Below are 19,373 nucleotides of genomic sequence, written 5' to 3'. Positions count from 1 at the left end.
ATTGCAATATATTATACATCCCTAGTATGTATAATATATATGCTTACACTTGCTGTGGAGAGCTGTAGGTTCGAGATCCCTCAGGACAGTAGTATCCTGCAGGACACGGTGTGGGATCTCCTGTCTGGGGTCTACAGTATGAACCAGCTCTGCAAGGGGTCTCTGTGACTGACCCTGTATGATTGATCACTTTATTACACTTCACGGTTATAATAAGTGACATTTATACACCTTTTAGTGCATTTGTAAATATCAATCATGTAGAAATCACACCTACCTGCAGGACATTCGTAAGAAGCTCGACATGGGATGCCTGCTGTATTAGGCTGCCCCATGGTGCGAGGGTGTGGGCAGAAGGTACCAGGAGGGCAAGGCTCACACTGACTGACAGCAGCTGCCCCTGCCTGTGCCCTCATGGTGCCTGCAGGGCAGGTCACGGGGAAACCTGTCCCACTGCACCAATGACCCGGTGGACAAAGGAAGCTTGAGAAATCAGTGAGCCCTAGGTAGATGGATATAATAACAAAATTTACTGATGACAGGAACACAAAGATGTAAATTAATTTAAATAATCATTCTGTCCAAGAAATGAAGCAAGTATATGATTATCTATAGTATGTTATATAAGATACGCTAATGTGATATATTTTGGGGTCAGTAGGATTTTATTTTTTATTTTTGAAAGAAGTCTCTTATGCTCACCAAGGATGCTTTTATTTGATCAAAAATACATTGAAACCCATGATGTTGTTAAATATCACTATGATATTTTGCATTTTAAAATACTTTAAAATGTATTTTTTTCTTGTGATGTAATGCTTTTCAGCAGCCATTTCTCCAGTCTTTATTGTCATATGAAATCATTCTAATATGCTGATTTGATGCTCAAGGAACATTTCTCATTATCAATGCTGAAAACAGTTTGAAAACAGTGAAAAAATGTTGTCGAATTTATGCATTTTCAGGATTCTTTAATAAATTAAAGTTCAAAAGAACAGAATTTATTTGAATTAGTAAACCTCTGAAACAATGTAGAAGTCCTTATTGTCACTTTTGATAAATTTAATGCAGATTTTTTTTACTGACCAGAACTTTTTAACTGTACATAAATTTATGATTTTATATATACAGATGCATGTTGTGGAAAAGTTCATTTATTTCAGTAATTCAAATCAAATTGTGAAACTCGTGTATTAAATAAATTCAATGCCCACAGACTGAAGTAGTTTAAGTCTTTGGTTCTTTTAATTGTGATGATTTTGGATCACGTTTAACAAAACCCCACCAATTCTAAACAAATTAGAATACTTCATAAGACCAATAATAAAAAAAAAACATTTTAGTGAATTGTTTGCCTTCTGGAAATTATGTTCATTTACTGTACATACACTCAATACTTGGTAGGGGCTTCTTTTGCTTTAATTAATGCCTCAATTCAGCATGGCGTGGAGGTGATCAGTTTGTGGCACTGCTGGTGTGGAAGCCCCGGTTTCTTTGACAGTGGCCTTCAGCTCATCTGCATTTTTTGGTCTCTTGTTTCTCATTTTCCTTTTGACAATACCCCATAGATTCTCTATGGGGTTCAGGTCTGGTGAGTTTGCTGGCCAGTCAAGCACACCAACACCATGGTTTTATTTTTAACCAACATTTTTTTTTTTTTTTAGCAGTGTGGGCAGGTGCCAAATCTTACTGGAAAAGTGCTCTGAAAGGTCTTGGTAAAAGGGTGCAGTGACTTTGGTTATCAAAAAACACAATGGACCAACGCCAGCAGATGACATTGCACCCCAAATCATCACAGACTGTGGAAATTTAACACTGGACTTCAAGCAACTTGGGCTATGAGCTTCTCCACCTTTCCTCCAGACTCTAGGAACTTGGTTTCTAAATAAAATCCAAAACTTGCTCTCATCTGAAAAGAGGACTTTGGACCGCTGGGCAACAGTCCAGTTCTTCTTCTCCTTAGCCCAAGTGAGAGACCTCTGACGTTGTCTGTGGATCAGGAGTGTCTTAACAAGAGGAATATGACAACTGTAGCCAAATTGCTTGACACATCTTTATGCCTTAACCCCAGCCTTAGTCCATTCCTTGTGAAGTTCATTCAAATTCTTGAATCGATTTTGCTTGACAATCGTCATAAGGCTGCAGTTCTCTCGGTTGGTTGAGCATCTATTTCTTCCACACTTTTTCCTTCCACTCAACTTTCTGTTAACATGCTTGGATACAGCACTCTGTGAACAGCCAGCTTTTCATTTAATACACGAGTTTCACAATTTGAGTTGAATTAATGAAATGAATGAACTTTTCCACAACATTCTAATTTATTGAGATGCACCTGTACTATAGTATGTTCAACATTGCTATGTCAGACCTGTGGAGTTACAAAAAGTGCCAGGGGGGCAGGTAAGACAGTCTCCTTTGCTTCCTGCACCAGACATGGGCCTGTATGTAAACAGGGGACATTCTCTAGGCCCCGGCCGCCCCTCAGACTCATAATCAACTATGCCATCACAGTAATAGCCTGGTGGACACATTCGTGGGATGGGATCACCTGTAAGAAGACAGAAAGCAAAATAATGCTTAATTTTTTTTGTTCAGATGGATGTAACAAGCTACTATAGTAAGTATACAATTACTACATGGACATTTGTCAGAAATTAATTGAACAATTGGACACATAACACATGTAAATTCCAGTATAGCAATTGACGTACCCTCTTGGCACCAGTGTCTTGGAGGACAAGGCAGACAGTCATGTATAGTACTTGCTCCAGGGGTTTCTCTTATAGTGTTGGCAGGACAAGATAAAGGTTCCTCTATGCCTACAGGGCAATAAAAGCCTGTCCAAAGACAGGAGCAGGAGTAAACACACTCTGTGACAGTGTGAACCTCTCTTGATATTCGGATCATATAAAACAGATCCTTGATCACTTTATTAATGAATCAAGGCTCTCTTCTGTGGATTCATGGATGGGTTTATAGGAAGATGAATAACGTACCAGCAGGACACAGTCCAGCACACTGTGCTCCCCACTCACACTGGTCTCTGTTGAGCAGAAAGGTGGCCTGAGGAGTAAATTCTGAACTGCCAGAGATGCACAAGAATCCAGCAGCGCACAGGCCTTTCACCTGTCCAGCCCTGAACAATAATAATAAAACACAAAAACCCAATAACTGAATTGTCATTATTTTCAGAAAAAAAAGTTCACTGCCAGTTTTTTATTATTGTATTATTCAGCAAGGCCACATAAATTTGATCAAAAGTGACAGGAAATTCACGCATAATGATATACAAAATCTATTTCAAAGAAATGCTGTTGTTTTTAAATCCATACAACATAATCACACAGTGACAAAGGGTTTTCATGATTTGACATACTATACAAATGTTTTTTAAAGTATTATTTTTAAGTATTATTCATACTTTTATTAAGGGGAATGCATTAAAAAAGCTATTTATTATGTTACAAAAATTTCAAATAAAAATGTATGCTTACAATGTAAAATTAAATTTTCCACAAATATATTAACCAGCACAATTGATTACAAATGTTTTCAACATTGATAATAACAAGAAATGTTTCTTTAGCATTAAATCAGCATATTAGATGATTTCTGAAGGATCATGTGACACTGAAGATTGGAATAATGATGCTGAAAACGTCTCAGTTTTGGTAACCCTCGGTATGATATGGTAATTGAGACATTGTGTTGAGTGTTGTTGTGTCGAATGAACAACACTAGGGGCCGCTCTTGGGAGCCCAAACCCCTCTGACATCTTTGAGAAAAGGTAAATGAAAATGGGTGTGCAGACTTTGCATGGCTGGCCACGTTCCGGACATCCCGGTATAAATAGGCTCCGTGTTATGGGCAGATCTACTAAAACCCAGAACCTATCAACAGAATGTCTGTCTAGGGGAACACTGAGCCTCAAGGGCAATACAGTGGAAAATACACAAATAGAGCCTCAAGAGAAGCCGCTACATGTGGAGCACTAACCCAATAGAAGAGTTCACTTGAGGAAACCTACCTCATAATGAGTTCTAATAGCAAGATCCTCCATCGAACTTTGCTAAGTAAAGTGATGGAAGGCTAGTCCAGAGTTTCATTCGCAGATTATAAAATCTAGCAAATGTATTAGGCATAGCCCAACCTGCAGCTCTACAGATATTCGCTAGAGAGGCCCAGTTCGCCAGGGCTGCTGATGAAGCCATGCCCCTGGTAGAGTGAGCCCTCACTCCCAGTGGGCAAGGTAGGCTTCTGGTTTGATAGGCTGTTCAGATACACAATCCAGTGGGAGATACTCTGTTTGGAGGACCGTCTCTCTGAGAGCATTCCCCTTCTGCAGTCCTCCGAAGCAGATAAAGAGCTGTTCAGAGCTCCTGAAACTCTGAGTGCGATCTAGGTATGTGCATAGGGCTTGGAGAGGGCACTGAACTCAACTGACTGAAGGGACTCAAACTGATATCTCTGTAAGTCACCTTTATTTATATAGTGCTTTAAACAAAAAAGGCCTGTAGGATCACAGTGAGATCCCAAGAGGAAATGAGACGTGGAACCTGATAACCAGATCGTGCTTCCCCACTGATCTGCCTCCCATGGTGTCGTGGTTAGCCGCAATTGTGGCCATGTACACCCTTAGTAGCAGACAGGTACCTGTCCAGGCCTGTTTGGAGGAAGGAGAGCACAGATCTGATGCCACATCTCGGAGGGTCCTTCCCCTGGGAAGACCACCAATTCACGAAAGCGCACCACTTCAGGTCGAACAACCGCCTCACTGAAGGGATCTGGCCTTAGTAATGGTATTCACCACAGCTGGTGAAAGGTCTCTTAGTTCCTCCTTTCACTTCCAGGGATCAAACATGAAGGTCCTTCCTCAGGGGAATTCGCCAGGGAGGAACTGATGCCATGAGCACGAGCACCATGAACCAAGTTCTGATGAGCCAATAAGGGGCCACAAGCAGGAGCTGTTCCCCGTCTTCCCTGACTTTGAGTGAGACCTGTCGCGACAGGAGATCCACTACACGATTGATATGAGTGGCATGCAGAGACCTGAGTCTGTGCTTGCTCCAAATTAAGAGATTGCGGGTGAGTTGTGACATACAATGGGAGCAAACATCACCCTGGTGGTTGATGTATGCAACCATCTCTGTGTTGTCCGATAGGGACCAACACAGGCTTGCATTGGATCAATGGTCGAAACCTCCTCAAGGCCCGGCAACTGATATGCCAATGCAGCCGAGGGCCTGTCCAGACCCCTGGTGCTGTATGCCAGTTTCACATGGCACCCCCTGTCTTGAAAGCATATGTTGTAACAACAATTTATCTGGACACCTTTTCTAAGGGCACTCATGCCCATAGAAAACATATGTCCTTCCAAGGACTGAAGGCACGGTGTGAGCCATAACACCTTGCCACACAATTGCACCTGTGTACCTCTCAGAGAAATTGTACTCTTTTAGAGGAAATTCACTCTTTAAAGATCACTGCTGAAGCACCCTGGGGTACTCTCACAACACTTATCTGTGTATGAGTTGGGACTGATGACCGTGCCTTAGATCCAATTACGAGGAATCAATAGGTGAATGATCACAACTTCTCAGTGAAAACAAGATGCATTCGGCAACGAAAAACAGAACGAGTGAGCAGATGTTATGCTGACTTATTTTTACCTGGATGTCCGGGGCATGACCAGCCATGCAAGTTCTGCAAAACCTATTTCATTGGCCTTTTCTCAAAGATGTCAGAAGTGTTTGGGCTCCCAAGAGTGACCCCTAGTGTTGTACACTTGACACACCGTCAAAGTGAACAACAGAAAGGGAACTCATCTTTGCCATCACAGGAATAAATTACATTTTAAAATAAATTATAACAGCTATTTTAAATTGTAATAAATATGAAAGTTTTACTGTATTTTTTCCCAGATAAATGCAGCCTTGGTGAGAATAAGCGACTTCGTTCAAAGACATTAAAAATCTTACTGACCCAAACATCTGAATAGAAGCATACAGATAATAAAATAAGAGAGAGTGTGTAAAGTTATGCTTATTTTCTAGAAGTCTACAAGGTCATAAGGGTCCATGGTTGAAGAAACACTCTTATAAGATCTGTAAACATACTTGCAGAACTTTCCTGGTGGACACGGCAAACACTCTCTCTCCTCCTGCAAACCCCCGACCTCAAGTGGGGTGTATGTGCCATTGGGACATGGCTGAGGAACCATTGTTGCTGCAATTACAAGCAGAATCAGATAATGTGCGTGTACTAAAGAATCCACAGACACAATATAGATAATTACAGCAGCATGGGTTACCTGCAGGGCAGTAGTAGTGCGGCGGGCAAGGCCGGGGGTCTCCGATAATTGCCTCCTCACAGTAATAGCCTGGACGGCAAGGGATGCAGTTATCCGAGCCCGGATTCGGCTGGTACTGTCCCGTTGGGCAGGGCAAGGCCAGGGTTGAGCCCAAGGGACAGTAATAACCCTGAGAGAGCAAAACCTGTCAGTCAGGTTGCTAGGCACAGATTTAAAAGCAATAGAAGGGTGTGAAGGAGGCAGAACTGACCTTGGGGCAGAGGAAGGCGTGTGGGGTAGTGGAGGAAAAGTCTACAGGGCAGTAAAAGCCTGCAGCACAGGGTCCAGTTGGAGCATCCAGGCCTTCGCTAGCACAGTAATGTCCTGCTGGGCAGGGAAGACAGCTTTCTATGGAGTAACCCCCTATGGGCAGATCAATATTATGAACACAAAACACTGCATGTTAGTAAATACATAATGGTAAAATAAATGGTAAAATATTAATGTGAAAAAGGTTCCAGAGAAAATGGAAAGGGGAATATTTAGATGCATGTGAATTATATTGCTAGAGTGAATTTATAAGAGTAACTAAAGCAGAATCTGTGCAATATTATTTATGCACCAGTGAGTTTAAGCAACACAGCTTATTTGATTTGATAGCTCATTTATTTTGATGCTCAATCCCTGGTAAATTATTCATATGCAACTACATGTTGCTTCTCTTGTTGTTTTTGGTTGTGTATAATACCTGCCCTTTTGAAAAGCTTTATTGTTTTTCTTAGAAGCTCTAAATGTTTTATAGATTTATATTAAAATAAATGTGTGGGTCTGTACACACCTGTGAGGTTACGAATGCTGCCTGCTGGGCAAGGCAGAGGCATTAGGGTTCCAGAAGGGCAAAAGTGACCCTGCGGACAGGGGCCATTCCTGAGATAGCCAGTTGTATTCAAAGGAGCAGGATTTGGAGACCCTGCTTGGCAGAAATAACCCTGCTGGCACTGGCCTACAAATAAAACGACAATTAGTCCATATGATATAGTCACAGACTAAAACCTGTGCTCTTATAAAAAGTGTGGGATGATATCAGACCCTGTGGTTGTGATGTTCCAGGTGAACTACAGTAGAGGCCGGTAGGGCAGGGCACACAGGCACCCTCCGACTGAGCCCTGGTAACCTGTCCTAGTGTGCCCACAGGACAGGGTACAGCTTCAGCAGTGCCAACAGGGCAAAAATGACCTGATGCAACACAGGATAGGTGGCAGATTGTTAGCCAGCTTGACAGTATATACTGTACACTACTTTTCAAAGATTTGGATGCAGACTTTTTTTTTTTTTTTTTTTTTTTTTACAAATTAATTCAGATTATTTTTTTATTTTTATTTTTTTTTTGCATCATATTAATCAGAAAGGACATGTTCTGTAAAAGTGATCAATAGTGATAGTAAAAATATTTATCATTTTAGCTTTTATAATTTCTATTCATCAAATGATCCCGACAATAATTTTTCATGATAATGTATCACGGTTAAGAAGCAACTTTTCTTTAGCCGCAAATCAGCATTTTATTTCTAAAAGATCCTTTGACACTGAAGACTTGAGTAATGGCTGCTGAAAAAAAAAGCTTTGCATCACAGGAATAAATTACATTTTAAAATATATTAAAATAGAAAACAGTTATTTTAATTTATATTAATTTTCAAAGTTTTACTGCTTATACTGATCAAAACCATAAAATAAATCTTACTGACTGCAAACTTTTAAATTGCATTGTATGATGGAGAAAAAAAGGATTTGCAATTATTTATGAGCCATCATAATAATCTCAGCACAGGGCTGGACTCACCCATGGGACATGGGGATGGCTCCTGTGTGCCAGGGGAAGGACACATAGTGCCAGCTGGACATGAGAGACAGTGGACCGCACCAGGAGCACTGCTGTATGTGCCAGGCTCACAAGGCACTTCCAATGGAGTACCAATGGGGCAACTGTGTCCGCTTGGACAAATATAACCCTGTAGTCCATCTACCGGTCGAGCACTACGACTGCCATTGATACACACATACCTGTGAGGGAGAAATAAACTGGTCATAAACTATATTTCAAAAGAAATTGTTGTATGAGCATACACTAGGTTCTAGATGCCTGAAGAAAAAATCTCTACAACAAGCCAATCGCAAAAGCACTTCACTGCCACTCCACTGTATCTGTTTTCAAATCCAGCCACAAATGGATAGAAACTGGATACATAGATTCATTTTAATAAGTTATCTTTCCTCACTCATTTGCACTTTACATAACATTGCAGTAAAGGAGAATATCAATAATAGTTTCATCACTACTCAGTAATGGACAATAAATCTTTTACATCTAAAATCGTGCCACTAAGGTCCATTAGCAATGCATGAGTGCACCGGGTTGGCTCAACTCAAATGGGAGTAGGTGTACCGTTGTCAGATGACTGTTTAGCTACTGAAAAGCATAGATATAATTACCCAGCATCACAGAGAGCTGCTTCTGATGGATAGACCATAGCAGTCTGCTCACAGAAGTACCCAGAAGGACACGACTGACACTGCTCTGCCCCACTCAACCCTGGGGAGCTGGAGAATGTTCCAGTGGGGCATGGAAGAGGAGACCCGATACCAGTTGGGCAATAATGGCCAGGCGGGCACATGCTGTTGCCTGTAGATCCAATCTGCAAATCACACACTGGAAATGAGTTTAACCCGTTGTGAACACATGGTGTCTTTTTTAAGAAAGAGAACTGATGATATATACCACGTTTCCAGTGCCGTTGGGACTTGTGGCCCCCGAAGGGCAGTGAAATCCATCCTGGCAGCGCCCTGTAGGCTCTGAAAGACCATGGCGAGCACAAAACATGCCTAGATAAACAGATTACATAAATTAGATGTAGATGTGAATACAAACTGTTCAACATTTTGTGGATGAATTATATTGATATGATAAATTAATGAAATAATCATCTGATTATATAATGTAATGATGATAATTAAGGTTTTCAGTAAAAAAGGTATTATAATGTGTAGCTTTTCGGGGGTCTCTGGGTCTGTAAAAGTTGAAAACCCTTATGAGCTAAACAGATCCTCCACAGTGTTGCTAATTTAAATAAAGCTGAAATAAAATATACCGTATTTTTTCCGACTATAAGTCGCACCTGAGTATAAGTCGCATCAATCCAAAAATACGTCATGATGAGGGAAAAAACATATAAGTCGCCATGGACTATAAGTCGCATTTATTTAGAACCAAGAACCAAGAGAAAACATTACCGTCTACAGCCGCGAGAGGGCGCTCTATGTCTTCAGTGTACGTAGACTACAGGAGCACTGAGCAGCATAGAGCGTCCTCTCGCAGCTGTAGACGGTAATGTTTTCTCTTGGTTCATTTCTCTCGGTTCATGTCAAATTAATTTTGATAAATAAGTCGCACCTGACTATAAGTCGCAGGACCAGCCAAACTATGAAAAAAGTGCGACTTATAGTCTGGAAAATACGGTAAGTATTAAATGAAAAACTGAAATAAAATAAACTGAAGTACTAAAATTACTAAAGCTAACATGTTAATACATTGTCACAGCTGGCTTATCATCAGAACATACCATTCAAAAGTTTTGGGTCCATAACATTTTTAAATGTTTTTGAAAGAATGCTCTTATGCTCACTGGCTTTATTTGATAAAACATAAAGACAGTGAAAATGTGAAATATTGTCAGAAATTAAAATAGCGGTTTTCTATCATAATATATTTAAAAAAAATTGTAATTTATTCCTATGATGCAAAGCAGAATTTTGAATTAGTCGCATGATTCCTCAGAAAGCTTTCTAATACACTTATTTCTTGTTATTATCATCAATGTTGAAAACAGTTGGCCTGCTTAATATTTTTGAAGAAACTGTGATACATTTTACAGGATTGCAAGTTCAAAAGAAAAGCATTTATGAAATAGAAATCTTTTACTATGAATGTCTTTACTTATCAGCTCAATGCAGCCTTGCTGAATAAAAGTAGAACTTATGTCAAAATATTACTGACCCACAAATTTTTGAACAGCAGTCTCTTTATGTAATAATTTTTTTTGTTGTCATGTATTTTCAGGCTGACCTGCAGGACATTGTAGACATTCATCTATACTGGCTGTCCCAGACTGTGGCTGCATTGTTCCTGGAGGGCAGGGGAACTGAGTATCCTGTGATGTGCCTGTGGGGCAGAAATGCCCCGGTAGACATGGAAGAGGCTCTGCTACTGCTTCCCCTGCATTGTATTGCAATAGGATCAATTGTAATAGATTTATAAGAGCACAGAGATGGTTTAAAACCAATTTTCTTGTAGACAGAATAAATAACGCACCCTGACAGTAGTAGCCTAATGGACATGGCTCACAATTTTCTTGGTGACTGTTGCCCATGACGGAGCTGTAAGTGCCTGTAGTGCAGGCCAGGGGCTTGTTTGTGCCTATGGGGCAATAGAAACCGGGAGGACAGAGGCTCTGCTCCGGGCTGCTGGAGCCCCAGTCACAGTAGTAGCCTGCAGAACATTCACCTACACAGTACAATAGAATTAGACAATAATAGAATATGACTCATGGTTGCTTCAAATTCTGGCATAATATCAATGCTTTAGCGGTATTGTAATGGTTGTAGGGGTCTTTGAACAATCCTTTTCCACAAATGATAAAAAAAGCTAATAATTTTCTTTAAAAAAATATATATATATAAATCTAGAATATGAAAAATAGGGTTTGTGGGAAATGTGTGGGTATTGTGAGTGAATAGTAAGTGTATGTAAGTGGAATATTAATATTGTGAATTGTGTGTGTGTGTGTGTGTGTGTGCGTGTGTATTTGACTGTAAATTAAATTAAATTAAATTAAATTAAATTAAATTAAATTAAATTAAATTAAATTAAATTAAATTAAATTAAATTAAATTAAATTAAATTAAATTAAATTAAATAACCATTATGCCCAATCAGATAAGGTTGAGAGAAAAAAAAATGCACTCTTCCCTTATCTGTGAAAACAATTTATTCAAATGAGAGAAAAAGGGCATGCAGAGCATCTTTGTCTATATGATAAATTCGTTAAATAATGATCTGATTATATAATGTAATAATGATATTTGAAGTTTTCAATAAAAAGATCTTATAATATGTATCTTTTTGGGGCTCCTTGGGTTGTCTGATAGCCTTTTGGGGGGTCTCTGGGTCAGTAAACTAAATACTCTTATGAAAATCCTTAAGACTTAAGACTTTTTATTGTTACCTAAAACTAAAATGGTTAATTCATTCAAATTAAGCTACATTTTAAATACATATATTATATACATATACAAATTAAATACATATATTAGATGAAAAACTGAAATAAAAATTGATTGTACAAAAATTGCTCAAACTGAAATGTGAATGAAAGCTAAACACAAATATTGAAAAGCAAAAAAAATAATAAAAATGACAAAAGCATAACATAATCACTAAAACTAAAAAAAATACATAAATATACAAATTAAAAATAGTAATAAATAGATAATAAATAATAAGTATTATTAATACTTATTATACTTATAATAAATAGTACAATACTGTATAAATAATACAAAAATAACACTGTTCCAAAGAGCACCTGCTCTTGTTCCCAGAAGGCAGTATGCCCCTGGTGGACACAAAGTGCCAGTGCTGTTGTCAGTGGGGTTGGGAACTGTGGCCTGCACAAAACAGAGGAATCCAGGGGCACAGGGCCCTGAGGGCTCAGAGAGTCCATCCGAACCGCAGAAATGTCCCATAGGGCACACCAGGCACTGCTCTGTATTAATACAAAAAACAGGCCCAGTAAGGAAGATATAAACACAAGAATGCATTTAATCATGTTCACTTGCTCACTGAATAGATCACCTGCTGAAATGAGGCCAAGAGAATCACTGTATGTGCCTTTAGGACATGGAACTGGGTTTCCAGACTCGGTCTCATTGGGGCAGTAAAAGCCTTTAGGACAGACCAAAGGAGTGCTGACGCCCATAAAGCCTCTTGTGAGGTTGATGCAATGGAAACCTGGAGGACAGGGTTTACACTCACTCTGTCCCTTCTGGTCCTGAAACTGACCTGCGATCAAACAACAACAACAAAACACAAAAAAACCCATGAATACAATCAATTTTGCATTTGACCTTTTCTAGAAATGGTAGTAACTTCCTAACTACACTTAAATGGAGCCTTTTAAAGTCAAAGGAGCAGAGAGTATATCTCTAGAATGGAGTATCACAGTACCTCCAGGGCAAGGCATGCAATCATCTGTGCCCTTTCCCCCACTATCAGGGCGCCAGCTTCCCACTGGACAGGGAGTTGGCACAGCACTACCAATTTCACAATAGTGACCTGGAGGACAAATATCACCATACACGGCAGACACAGGAGCTGAAGTCTGAGATCCTTCACTGCAGAAAAACCCTGTAGGAATAAACCATGCTATATTAATATTCAGCTTAAAGAAGTCCTGTTAAAGCCTAAAAAATGTCTGCTGTAAATGATATTCAAACCTGGCAAGCAGGGTCCACTGACTGTGGTCAGGCCTGGCTCTGAGCAATAAAACCCTGGTGTGCAGTTTTGGCATTGACTTACGTCTGACAATTGACGCTGATTGCTGCAAAACAATTACTTAATTTATTAGTAAAAATTGCAGTTAATAGAATTACATTTTTAATAAAAAATGTTAAGTTAATTGCAATTATGTTCTTTAAATATAACGCAATGCAATTAATCTTCTCCTTTTTAGTTGCTTTTAATATAAAGATTTTTAAAAACATTGATACCTAAATGTGCCCTTGGGACAAGGTATTCCTGCAAACCTTCCAGCTGGACAGTAGGACCCAGTTGCACACGGTATTCCAGTCTCATTATCATTCGGGGAGGGAAGGACGGCTCCTCTAAAACACAAGAATCCAGCACTGCAAGAGCCAGTTGGTGACACATTTCCTGGACAGACAAACTAATATCAGCCCCACATATCAGACCGAGCAGGATTAGCATGTTCTCTCTGGGGAAAATATAATCATTGTGCATGCGTCATACCTGACCCCATACAATAGGTCCCAGGGTCACATTGAGAGCATTCAGAAGGCTCAGCCAATCCAGACAGGTTCCCATAACTCCCTGGAGGACATGGATGTTGATTAGATGCCCCAACTGGACAATAAAATCCAGGCTGACATGGGAGTGGGTGCGTCATACCTAGTACAAGAAAAACATCCTTATGTAAAGGCATAAAGAACATATATATATATTTCATCCATTCAGTTGTTGAAATATCATTTGTACCGTTTTCAGGACAGAAAAAGCGGGCAGGGCACACCTCACATCTATGTTGGCCTAGACTGGGCTGGAAGCTTCCTGGGAAACATGGCCTCTCTATGATGCTGCCCTGTTAGAGCATTAACAATATGAGTATGTTTTATGAAAGTCACTGTCATTTTTATATTCGCTTTTAACATATTAAGAGATTTAAATGCATTAAAAATGTCAAATTAGGGAATTAGATTCAAATTAACAAAGTAATCTAAATCACTAAATTCATGCCATTTCACTTTTGATTCTTTTATACTTTATAGCATATTTATTTGAGTTATTCTCAAAAATTTACATTTCAGTCATGAAAAATTCAAATATTAAAGTAATCTCTTGTAAAAGGCACAATTATATAAATGGTTTAAAGGGTTAGTTCAACGAGAATGAAAATTTGTCCATCTTCTACTCAAAGCATCCTGGGTGTATGTGACTTTCTTCTTCCAGAATAATCCAATTGAAGTTATATTAAACATTGTCCTTGCTCTTCCAAGCCTTTCAATGGGGGTGAGCGGGTGTTTGTTGTCAATAGTTCCAAAGAAGTGAATTAAAGTGCGTGCAGTTGTAATAAAACGTCTCTCACACAGCCGGGGGGTGAATAAAGGCCCCCTGTAGTGAATCCATGCATTTTTGTTAGATAAATGTCCAGATTTAAAATGTAATAAACACTTTTTTTCTAACATCTGCGGACTGTGGGGAACCGGAAGATGTGCATGCAGAAGATGGAAGGTGTATGCATCATGTGCGCGCCTCAGGGAAATGTAGGAGCAAAGGAAACAAAGTTTCATTTAGCAAAGGAAAACCTCCTCTTGGCTTATTTCAAAATCCTCCAACATTTTTCTTTATAAATCATATTTTTTGCTTCTAATTCGTGACCAGCATTTTGTTTTGTTCTCTCTCCACGGTCGTCACTAACCACGCAGCGCTGATGAACTACAACATCTGCCAGCACATCTTCCGGTTTCCAACAGTCAACAGAAGTGAGAAAAAAAGTGTTTGTTAGGTTTGAAATCTGGATATTTCTCAAAAACGCATAGATTCACTACAGGGGGCCTTTATTCACCCCCCGGAGCTGTGTGAGAGACGTCTTATTACAGATGCACGCACTTTATTTTACATCTTCTGAACTGTTGACTACAAACTCCCATTTACCCCCATTAAAGGCTTGGAAGAGCAAGGACAATATTTAATATGACTCAAATTGAATTATTCTGAAAGAAGAAAGTCCCATAGACCCAGGATGCTTCAAGGGTGAGTAGAAGATGGACAAATTTTCATTCTAGGGTGAACTAACCCTTTAAACTAACTAAAAGTGCCTTGTTCACTATCTGGTATATAACTTCTATGACTTTTAAGGGTGTGTTTAATGTTATATTACTCATGTAATTTTTTCCAGGTAAGGCAATACCTAATAAGTGAGAAAACTGGCAAAACTAAATATTTTAATAATAAAGAAAAAAAAGGCTGTTCCTTTATTTCATGTCACTAGTGTCATTGATATTAAAATAAATAATCTATAAAAATATATATATTTATAATAAAAAGAATCACATAAAAAAAAGTTTATCCCTGTATTTAATGTAAAAATAAAATAAAATAAGATAAAATAAGGTGAGATTTCCACTTACACTTCCACAGAAGTGGCCTGCACCACACACATACTCTGGTGGTCTGGATGTGTTCTGTCCTCCAGGGCAGTAATAGCCCTCAGAACACAGACCAGAGGGCTTGGTTAGGCCTCTCTGTTCACAGAAATATCCTGGTGGACATTCAAGGCAATCGTCTGCAATGGATCCTCCAGCAGAGTCTAGTGAGAATTAAAACAATGGAACTATAAAGCTTCCAGAAAAATTCAAACCATTAAGTGACTCATACTATAAGAAAGTGATTGATAAGTATCCAGCCACAGCGTTTTAATTGGTTAATGGCAAGTAAAATGTTAATAGGCAATAAAGACAGGGATGCAAGAGTAGGGCTGGTGCCAAGGTGGGTAGGGGATGGGTGCATGAGGGGGCATCTGTGCTTATAAAATAAACAATGTAAATTTATCTTTTAAGCTATAATCAGTAATAAAATTCCTTGCTAAATAATTTAATCATCACTTATTAATGATTTGTCCTATTAGCCATAAGTAGCAAGTCGTTTACTTACTCCTTATTGTGCCTTGTGGACAGGGCAGGGGTAGGGGTGTGCCCTGGGGACAGTAGTGTCCAGGAGGACAAAGCATAGCACTGGGATTTGAGGAGCCAGTGTTGCAGAAGAATCCAGCAAAACAGAGGCCTGCAGGAGTGTGCAGGCCAGTCTGATTACAATAACAGCCTGAATCACAGGGCTGAGGAAGAGAAGAACCCACTGGGCAATATGACCCTGTAGAAAAGATTAACTGAGCTTTAACAATCAGTACATAATAATCATAATCTTATACAGATATAGATCATTAGTTCACTATATTGAAAATTCCACACTTTTGTCTGATTTGTGAACAAATAATCAATGAAATGTAAAAAAAAAAAAGCTCAACCAGAGAAAACAATTTTGAAACTTGAAAGGTCCAGTCCCTATTCATTGTAACTGCATAGAAGAGAGCAATCCAGCACATATAAAATATATATCATATATCTCCTTCTGTGTTCCACAGAAGAAAGTCACACGTTTGCAGTGTCATTGGAGTGAGTAACCCTAACCCAATAAAGAACGAATCTGAATCTGAGTGAATTATGGCAAAGGGTGAACAACCCTTTTAATGACAAATTGTAATAACAAATATACCAGTGTGCATTGTATACCTTTAGGACAATGGTCTCCTTTGAAGCCAGTGCATGTTTCTGTGATTTGTAGAGGTGATTCTGAATAACCGTCAGACTCGCGTCTGGGATCCAGATCAGTCCAGACTCCAGCACCATCTCCTTGAAAAAGTGTCTGTCAGTTTTAACAGGCTAATCCGTTACCATATAAATGATTTAGTACCATACCAGTTGCCTACCCGAAATGTGAATTGAGCAGGTAATGTTGTGCTTCAGAAAGCAAAGATCGTACATTTGAAGGTGAGCTGAAGGTATGAGGTCACAAAAACAGGTCTGCTGAGAGGGTGAGGCCTGAGGTGTGGCAGTATCTGTGCTGCCGACGCAATAGTGACCTGGAGCGCAAAACCCTGCAGAGGGGCAAGTACAACATAGGCATAATTTCTCATCATCATTTTTGTGGTTTACAGTGTAACATTTATGATCTGCCAACCTGAGGGCTGAGAGGAGCCTGGTGCAATGCAGTATCTGCTTGGAGGGCAAGGGGAGCAGTCATTAGAAGAAGTGGCTCCTTTGTCCTGGAGAATGAATCCGACAGGACAGGGTAATGGAGCACTGCTCTGCTCGGGGCAGTAATGTCCTGCTGGACATATATCTCCATACATCTGAGAGACTGGGGCAGGCTCTGTGGCTCCAGACGAACAGAAATGGCCTTTTATGGAAGGAGAACGAGATGTAAAATTAAGATATACAGCAGCAGAACAGGCTCTAATGGGAGTTTCTGTGGCATTGACCTGCAGAGCAGGGTCCAGTGGGGCTGATTAGTGCACTGGTGTTACAGTAGAATCCGGGAGGACATGGAGAGCAATCCAGCTGAGATTGCAACCCCTCAATCATACTTGCAGTGCCCACAGGGCAGGGAAGCGGACTGGTGCAACCCTCCAAACAGTAAAAACCTAGTAGAAGAAAAAGCATAGTACTATTCACTTGTTTAATAATTAAAACCATTATGATTTGTAAAAAATGGAAATAATTTTAATTAAAAAAAATAATTGGATCACTATAATGTTAAAAAAAACATTCAGACAATAATAGAACAACTGTCCTGAAAATAACATCAATGCAAAATATAAATAAGGACTTAATTTACTTTATGCAATACATTTAAATTTGGGGAGACCACATTTCTAGGTCATATTTCACTCCTAAAATCTAAATAAATAATTAAGAATGATTTTTTAGCACCATTAACATTTAATAATTCAAATATTATAAATGTAAAAAATATTATATAACGGTAATGAAAATCATAATTTGCAGTCAGAATAGTGAATGTAAAATGTCAAATGTAGATGTAAGCTTAATTTTCTTTTTTCTCTTTTTTTAATGTATTCAGGAAGAAATATGATCCAGACATTTCTTGATTTTCAAGGAATCCTATTTTTAGAACCATGAAGAATTAACAAAAAAATGAATTTGCTTATTTTAGTTTTAAAACCACTGTATTGGTTTTATTGTAATGAACAAATGTCCTACATTACAGCAATGAGAATCATTACTGAAAATAATGGGAATAGTAGAAGTAAAATGTCAAGATAGTCAGGGTAGCTATAAAAAAAAGTATGGTAAAATGTGTATGTCCCAAGAATAATGCAAAAACTTTAGTCAATGCCAAATATGAAAGCAGAATTTATTTTCTTATTTTTATTCTGGGGTAAAATACAACCCAGACATTCCTTAAGAGGCTTTGAGAGACTTGTCCATTTAATATTTACCTGGTGGGCATGGTTTGCAGGTTGGCTGCAATGGCAGAGGCTGATAAGAACCAGGCAGACAGATGGCAGGCTGGATGCTGCCATACGGACACGCGTGACCACTCGGACAATGACGGCCTGAACAGACAGATCATAAAGGTAAGAGACTGGCAGTATATAAATAGACAATGTCTAGACATTTCATGGCAACAGTACTAAATAATTCAGACAGCACTAGGGCAACCCTGTGATGCTGTGGTTAGTCACAAAGATAAATGGCAGAAGTATCTAGACACCGTCTCTCTCTTTTTATGAAACCCGCTCAGTGCTCTGTACATCCAGTACCCCAGTTTAACTGTTGGCCAGAGGACACTATGGATTTCTGCCTCGTCAGTATTACATCCTACCGGGTTGATGTCCTGTTACAGAACCTGCCGGACAGAAACTGCCCTCAGGACAGCGGAGCTCCGCAGAGCTCTGACCCCAGTCTGGACAGTAGAATCCAGGAGTACATGGATGACAGTCTGTCTCAGATATAGCACCATGCTGGCTCAAGAAAGAGCCTGTAATACAGAATAATCAGAGATCATTTGGTTAAACAGCAATGAGAAACAGACACAAGATTATCTTTAAACATTTACAAGGTACTGTGCAGCTGAATGCTAGTTACACTTCTATAAATCAAACTGGAGGTGAAATAGTAATGTCTCTTTAAAACATTACAAGATTTGCAAAATAGCCCAAGGAAAAAGATAAATGTCTAAATAATGTCATTATTTATTCATCCCCATGTCTTTCAAACATGTATGAAACAAAATGAGATTTTTTGAATGATACTAGAGTAAATCTAGAGTTTTTGAAATTACTTTGTTTTTAAAAGACGTCTCTTATGCTCATCAAGGCTGCATTTATTTGATCAAAAAGTAAAAACAGCAATATTGTAAAATATTATTTCAATTTAAAATGACTTTTTTTCTAACTGCATTTTAATATATTTTAAAATGTCATTTATTCCCGTGATGGCAAAGCTGAATTTTCAGCAACATTACTCCAGTCTTCAGTGTCACGTGATATTTCAGAAATCATTCTAATATGCTGATTTGATGCTCAAGAAACAGTTCCTATTATTATCAGTGTGGAAAACAAGTGTGCTGTTTTTTTGTTTGTTTTTTTTTTTTGTGGAATACAACATAATTTTCAGCATTTTATTTGAAATAGATATCCTTTGTAACATA

At 38.9% G+C, this 19,373-nt stretch overlaps 1 protein-coding gene across 1 annotated transcript; it reads right to left on the bottom strand.

The window, feature by feature from the left end:
• Window positions 1-43: 43 nt before the first annotated feature.
• Window positions 44-12,915, bottom strand: LOC132107606 (neurogenic locus notch homolog protein 4-like). The gene is made up of 19 exons (XM_059513709.1): window positions 12,864-12,915; window positions 12,573-12,752; window positions 12,201-12,407; window positions 11,932-12,111; window positions 10,659-10,850; window positions 10,413-10,562; window positions 9,069-9,172; window positions 8,783-8,985; window positions 8,133-8,353; window positions 7,379-7,525; window positions 7,128-7,292; window positions 6,561-6,712; window positions 6,311-6,479; window positions 6,117-6,225; window positions 2,997-3,136; window positions 2,712-2,837; window positions 2,369-2,548; window positions 278-502; window positions 44-174 (listed from the first exon to the last, which is right to left on the bottom strand). The coding sequence occupies exons 1-19, from the start codon at window positions 12,913-12,915 to the stop codon at window positions 44-46; spliced, it is 3,033 nt and encodes a 1,010-aa protein (XP_059369692.1).
• Between the last annotated feature and the right edge of the window lie 6,458 nt (window positions 12,916-19,373).

This window comes from Carassius carassius, chromosome 28 (assembly GCF_963082965.1).
Source record: "Carassius carassius chromosome 28, fCarCar2.1, whole genome shotgun sequence".
NCBI lineage: Eukaryota > Metazoa > Chordata > Actinopteri > Cypriniformes > Cyprinidae > Carassius > Carassius carassius.
This window is presented reverse-complemented; position numbering and strand designations above follow the sequence as displayed.

Coding starts and splice junctions, on each gene's coding strand:
- LOC132107606 (XM_059513709.1), bottom strand. CDS start 12,915: ATGCCAAAACTGCACACCAGGGTTTTATTGCTCAGAGCCAGGCCTGAC. Junction 9,173..10,412: donor ATGTCTACAATGTCCTGCAG/GTCAGCCTGAAA, acceptor CTGTTTATCTAG/GCATGTTTTGTGCTCGCCAT. Junction 6,713..7,127: donor CAGCATTCGTAACCTCACAG/GTGTGTACAGAC, acceptor ATCTGCCCATAG/GGGGTTACTCCATAGAAAGC.